The following is a 6,862-nucleotide window of genomic DNA, read 5'->3' as shown; positions in this document are numbered from 1 at the left end:
GAAAGATTTTAATTTCGTAAAAGCAAAATTATCCTCATCAGGTAGTTTGCAATGAAGCAATTATTTGTCATTACTTTCATTCATCTTCTTTTAGCTCAAAAAAATTACCAGAATTTAAAATGTATTTATTTATAAGGAATTTCTTCGTATCATATGCTTTTTTGATGTAGTAAGAGAGGCCAAAAATTGAAAATAAGAATAAAAAATAATGTTATTGAATGTATTATTTCAATAATTATATATTATTTGCTTTAAAATTTAGCCTTCTATGCATCTTTAGTTATGATTTATGAAATAATTTTTATCTTTATTGCTTAGTCTGTCATGCATAAAAATAGTTTGTTTATCATAAAAAAAGTAGGTATTATATACCTCATTAATAAAAATATATAAATTAAATAGGTTAATTTGATAGAGAATTCTCATCAAAAACTGAAATTTGTTTATCTTTATCCCAAGGAAGCAAACTCCCTTGTAATAAAGGTTATGGTTATAATTCTAATTTCAAAATTAATAAAATGTTAGATGCTTGTGATAAGGGGTTATAAGCTATTTTGAAATTTGGAAATCTCTTTTTAAAATTTTGATAGCAAAAGTTTTAATGAATATAAAAAGGAACTGCAAGACGAAATAAACAATATTTTATTTTGTCACACTAAATTCTACTACAAAATTCATTTATTACTTACTTTCTAATATACCGTCAAGCACACAATGCATCTTAAAAGAAGCCTAGATAACAAAACACTATTTGCACTTATTGTTTCTACATATCATCAGTTTTTGATAATGAAGACATGAACATGATACTTTCATCTGATATGAGGTGATAAATTGAAATAATTTTTTTCATACATAACATGAGATTTGAGATACTTTATACAAAATAAATTGGTTTATCTTCTTCCAATCTTTAGAAATAATCATCTAATCTTACATAAATTTTAAAATCATTTTTGAGATTGTGAGATGATATAAATGTTTTTTTTCTGATGCAATTAAAATTCAAAACTCTATGCAGATATATATATATATATATATGAAAATCTAAATTTTTATAATGATACAATATGATACTATCACCGCAACTATTCCCTCGTACAAAACTGCATCCATTTAAAATAAGCTCAAATTAATTAATGAAAAAAATAAGCTCTTCTTTTTATCAATTTACAATGATATAACACATAAATGTATAATAAATTTTATTTTATTTCTCGATGTTCAAATTACAAAATGTTTTCTTTAACTTTAATGCATATTTTCTACTTTACACTGCATTTTCAAGTTAACAAAGAATATATTACATTTGATATTCATCGAGAAATAACGTAAAATAAATTAATACGTCATAAAGTACAATTTTAAACACAGAATTATAAACAAATTCAAAATTCCAAAATGATTTATTTCACTTAATACTCTCACATGAAAAGTCTAAATAATAGTTTATTCCACAATAGTTAATATTTTCCAGTGTTTAGTTTGTTTACTTCATAGCAATTATCACATTAACGGTGCGCAAATATAAAATAAATCATATTAAAAAACGCTTAAGATATACATGTAGTTACACTAAATTAAATCTGAATCACACTCAAATTAAATAAAAATTAAGATTCAATTAAATTCAAAATCACATTTTTGAATGATCAAAATGACATTAAACTTTTATTTTTACACATTTACGCAAATGTTTATAAATTCTTGAAAAATTGTTTAACAGAGTTCGCAATATAAAGTGTTTCATTAATGTTTTCTGCCACTACTTTTAATTTCAATAAAAATAAAAAATACTTTATAATTTTTTGTGTGTTGAAAGTTTATTAAATTATAAATGCAATAGAATAAAAATGATAAAACTGCATCAAACAATATATTTTTTTCTGTATTAAAAGTTAAAATTACAATTTATGAATTAGAAATATAAACGTTAGTTTTAAATTTTCAATAAAAGCGCTGTATTTTAACGAAAGTATACATAAAAAACTGTTTAAGACTGAAAATCGAAACAAAAAATTTTGGCAGCTGGGAAATTCTTTACAAAAGGAGCTATTTAAGGATTTAACCAGTAGAATTTATTGAGAGAAATAAAAAATATTTTAAAAGTTTTGTCATATAATGTGATTAATTAATAATTGATGTTTATATTTGTGAAGATATCAAAAAAGCATGGAAGTCTGGAATTCAACAATATTTCACTGCTGGATTAAGTTGTCTCTCAAAGTTTTTAAAAGTATAATAATTAATAATTAAATAATTACAGATAATTTTTTATCAGTGAATCGCATGCAACTTCCAACCTTAAAAAAATTTGATTCATTCTTTATCAATGTTTAACTAACAATTATTATTCTTTTTCAAGACCCTGTTTAACAACATTGATTTCAAAGACTTATTTAAAACAGTTCCTTTATCACATAAAATCAAAGCATTTCCCAATGAATTATTAGTGACTTTTGTTGATTTTGTTACAAGCATTGTGCTGTACTTATTCCATTTGCATGAAAGTGGACTGAAATCTCTTCCAATAAGTTTTTTTGTTCTGGAAATTCGATACGCAACCAATTTTGAATTCTCTGCTTGGAATTTATTTCTCTTGTTAGAATATTTCAGGTATTCTATTCCTAATTGTTGTTTTCCATTCTTTAAGAAGATAGGTTTAATCTTTGTTTTTAATTGAAAAAATTTGTGAAAAGATGAAAGTCCATTCAGTAACCTATCTGCAACCATTTTTCTATGTACTATCTCTGCATCGATGTATCTTTCAGTAGAGCATAATTCTTCCATAATAGGTTGGTAGTTTGGGTCCTCTATAGTCATCAGTACAAGAGGAGTCGACTTACTTAGATTAAAAACAGCGGAATTAGCAGTCATGTGCGCTCTGAGCATGGCATGTCTGATATTCAAGCCACCTTTGCACCTTCTGAAATCTTTTTTGCCATTGTATTTCTTGTCTTCAACTTTGTCCGAACGGCATCGGTGCAGAACTAGCTCACCCAAGTCATCAGCGAACGGAAACACTGTTTTCTCACCATAACGTATACATGTAGCGATGCCTTTACAAGGATTGCAGGTTGTCATATATCTGTAATGAGATTTGTCATAAAAATCAGTGCATAAAAATTATAAAAATATCAAAAATCGGGAAATAAGATTTCAAATCATGAAACTGGAATGCAAGTAAAAATAAGATAAGAAACAAATAATATTTACGACATTATTTTAAAACAACTATAAACATTTGTGCAGAGTAGTAAAACTTTCAAGATAAGTTTGATCAAAATATTTTTTTGTCTTAATAATAAATAATTGCAATAAATAAGTTGAAGGGGAAAAATAACTAGTATATATCCACTTGAGTCAAAGTCAATACTGTGATTTTTTTTTGAAAAAGTAGACTTAACTATATTATGCCACTATTTCTGCTATGAAAATGACATAAACAAATATACTTGACAGACTCGAAGCGCACGCAGACACATATAAATAACATATAATATATAGACATATATAGTATATAGACACATATAATATATAGATACATAAAAATATAGATTATGCTGATAATGATATAAAAAAGATATACACATACATAACATAAAAGCGAATGCATATGTGTGTAGATTTATACGCTCAAAAGCATGTATCTCCGAAGAGTGAGACTGTGTAACTTGAAGTTATCTAGTTAATTAAAAATTTAGTAGAATTTTAAAAGATTTTGATAATTTTATAGCATAGCTGATTTTTTTATACCATCAAAATTTCAAAATCATATTTTTTATAATACAAATTTATCTATCATGATTTTTTTTTGAAAATCAAATAAATTATTAAAATATTTTTTTTCAAACATACTTTTCGTTATGTTAGATAAATTCAAATCATTTTCATTATTATTATATATCCTTGTTTAATGTCATAGTTTTTAAATAGACTTCTATATAATTAACGTAAGAAGATTTTTTTTATTTTTTTATATATAAATCAACTTGTTTTTAAAGCATGAATTTAATTCAATTTTTGACTTTTATAAAGGATCGAATTTCAAAACCAGAAATAGATGTTTTATAAGTGATTGTAATTCTCATTTCACTAAGCTAACTTAGTGCGAAAAATCTTATGTTGCGAATATGTGAAACTTTTTAGAATTTATTGTAGATAATTTTTTCAAATAATTGAGAAAAATATATAGCTTGCTTTTATATTTTTATGATGGAGATGATAGTAATTGTGATTTGATGCAGATAGAAAGGAAAATAATTTGCTAATACATAAATACTAAATTTAGCAGCTTCAAATTCTATGTGATTAAACTAGTTGTTTTGTATAGCATTAAATAATACGATATTCAAAAAGAGAAAAAAAATGCCACAGTTTATTAGAGCGTTGAATATCAAGTTCTAGATCATAGTTTTAAAAAATGCTTTGATAATGTTGCAAGATTCTCACTATTTCTCACTATTTCTATTTTCATACGTGATGTTAATGTAGTTAAAGTTTTCTAGCGCAATCATTTAAATTTACGAGGAAAAATATATATATAAACCTTCATGGTTCAAATTAAATGACAAGAGATGTACTATTCTATATGAAGAATAGAATACATGTTATTTTTCATGTATTCAAATTCTATTCTTAATAAATGTTATTTTCATATTTCGTCATAAATGTTATTTCCAATTCAAAGTCATTTATGATAAATTGGAACACTCAATATTTCTTCTATAATTTTGTACATAATATATATATATATATATATATATATATATATATATATATATATATATATATATATATATATATATATATATATATACTTATTCAGTAATTTCTCATCTACATATTTGAGATGCCTGCCCTGAAGAGATAAGTTCAATCATGAATCATTTCTAAATTTATTCAACAGAATGTATCGAGATATCACTATTATTGACAAATGAGAACGTGCCCGTGTGTAATGACATACTTCAGGAGAGAGTACCTAATTTGATACTCATCTATATTGATAAAAATTTAAAGCTGGGAGGCTTTTTTTTTAAATTTTAATTTATTAAAAAAATTATTTATTCCTGAGTTCCATTCAATTTATTTCTGAGTTTTGATAGGTTACTAAACATATTTCTTGCATAATTTTCAACAATAGATTTCATTTTTGCAATTAAATTCAAATTATTTTTAATAAATATTAAACAGTATAGTTTTCTCCCATTGTTGAAAACTAAAAAGAGATTATATTTATTATTTACATACTTTGTATGAGGGATAAAAAATGGAGTTAGAGTATAGCCAAAGATAGAGAACAATTAGAAATTCGATTACCTGGACATTTATACTTTTAATAGCATTATGATATCACGGGAAACGACTCCATTAGGAATATATGCGTGAGCAATAAACATAAGAAGGTTAAATTTTATTAAAAGAATGGGCCTTATATATATAGCTGTTTAATGATTAAAAATATTTCTTTAAGGATATATGAACAAATTATGTATAAAAGATTTAATTGAAATTGTGTATAAAAGATTTAATTGAAATTGTATATAAAAGATTTAATTACATTACTTACGAAGAAACACCTAGTTGTTAAAATTGATTATCTAAATAATATTTTTAAACAATTACATTTCAGATTTTCTTATGGATTGATATGCCTTCAAATACATTTTATATTTTTAAATGACTGGTTTTTTTACTCAAAAAATGTGCATTTTAAAGACAATAGAAATATTTAAATAATATTACCAAACAATTAAGTTACGCATTGGTTTATCGTTTGATAGACAATCATATATTTTTATTATTTTAAAGTAAGCTTTAAACGTTGTTATAAAAGTAGTTAAATAATATAATGAAATAAGTTATGGATTAATACTGATTAAAATATTTTATCATTTAAAAAGTGCACTTTAATTATTATTACAAAAATAATTGAATAATATTTATCTAGAAATTAATTATGAATCTTGTTATGAATTTATATGGATTAAAATATGTGCATGATTGGAAAAGTATACTTTTATCAGTGCTATAAAATAAGTAAATAATATCACCATTTTATTATGTATCTTGATATGGATTTATATACATTGATTAATTAAAAATTTTACTTTAAATTTTGCTATAAAAATAATTAAATAATGTAATCGAACAACAAAGTTATGCATCTTGTCATGGGCTGGTATTATTTCAGTTATTTTTATTAATTTAAATGTATACTTTTAATGTTTCTATCAAAGTAAAATTAGCATTTACTTACTGAGAAAAACTCTGTAGAGATCCACCAAGAATACTCCCAAAATTAGTTTGCAAATAAAAATTTCCAAGTATTGAAGGATTCATTCTCTTTTGCAAACTTACATTGAAATTAGGCTATTCTTTTAGTGTTCTTCAGGTTTTGTAGTTTGACAACCTATCAGGTGAAAAGGAATGAAACAGCGTTGCCCAGTGATTTTATGCTGAAGTGTCATCAAAGGGCATATTGCAAAAACTTTTATTTTTACTGTTTCGTTATTCCTTTTCGATTTATGGGTTTGCGTTTTGACGTACTTCTTACTCGGTCGAAATATGATTAAGAGTAGTCCTTTAAGGATACTTGATATTACATACCAGTCCTAAAGATTTATAATATCTGCCATTTTTTATGATATGGACATTCTTGAGTGGAAGGTGTTCAAAAGAATATTTTGTTAGGAGAAATGTATTTAACTTGGCAAAATATCAAGTGTAGAAAGTATTTAAAACAAGAGAAGAGATCACCTTTGCCTTGAGTTTCCCCATAAAAAGGTTTTTTATACGTATCCATATTTAAAATTGTCGCGTAGCAGGCATTTTTGCTCATAAAATGAAAAAAATAATT

The 6,862-nt window shown here is 24.4% G+C and overlaps 1 protein-coding gene across 1 annotated transcript; it reads right to left on the bottom strand.

Annotated features, from left to right (window-relative positions):
• Positions 1–650: 650 nt before the first annotated feature.
• Positions 651–6,425, bottom strand: LOC129963578 (uncharacterized). The gene is made up of 2 exons (XM_056078041.1): positions 6,263–6,425; positions 651–3,088 (listed from the first exon to the last, which is right to left on the bottom strand). The coding sequence occupies exons 1-2, from the start codon at positions 6,343–6,345 to the stop codon at positions 2,341–2,343; spliced, it is 831 nt and encodes a 276-aa protein (XP_055934016.1). The 5' UTR covers positions 6,346–6,425; the 3' UTR covers positions 651–2,340.
• Positions 6,426–6,862: the final 437 nt, after the last annotated feature.

The sequence above is a fragment of the Argiope bruennichi genome, chromosome 3 (assembly GCF_947563725.1).
Source record: "Argiope bruennichi chromosome 3, qqArgBrue1.1, whole genome shotgun sequence".
In the NCBI taxonomy this organism is placed as follows: Eukaryota; Metazoa; Arthropoda; class Arachnida; order Araneae; family Araneidae; genus Argiope; species Argiope bruennichi.
Note: the sequence above shows the minus strand (reverse complement) of the source record. Positions and strands in the feature narration are given on the sequence as shown.

What these genes read in the sequence shown, in the direction of transcription:
- LOC129963578 (XM_056078041.1), bottom strand. Translation starts at nt 6,345, where the DNA reads ATGAATCCTTCAATACTTGGAAATTTTTATTTGCAAACTAATTTTGGG. An exon ending in TCTCTACAGAGTTTTTCTCA is followed by an intron (nt 3,089 to 6,262) that starts GTAAGTAAATGC and finishes ATCTCATTACAG; the next exon opens with ATATATGACAACCTGCAATC.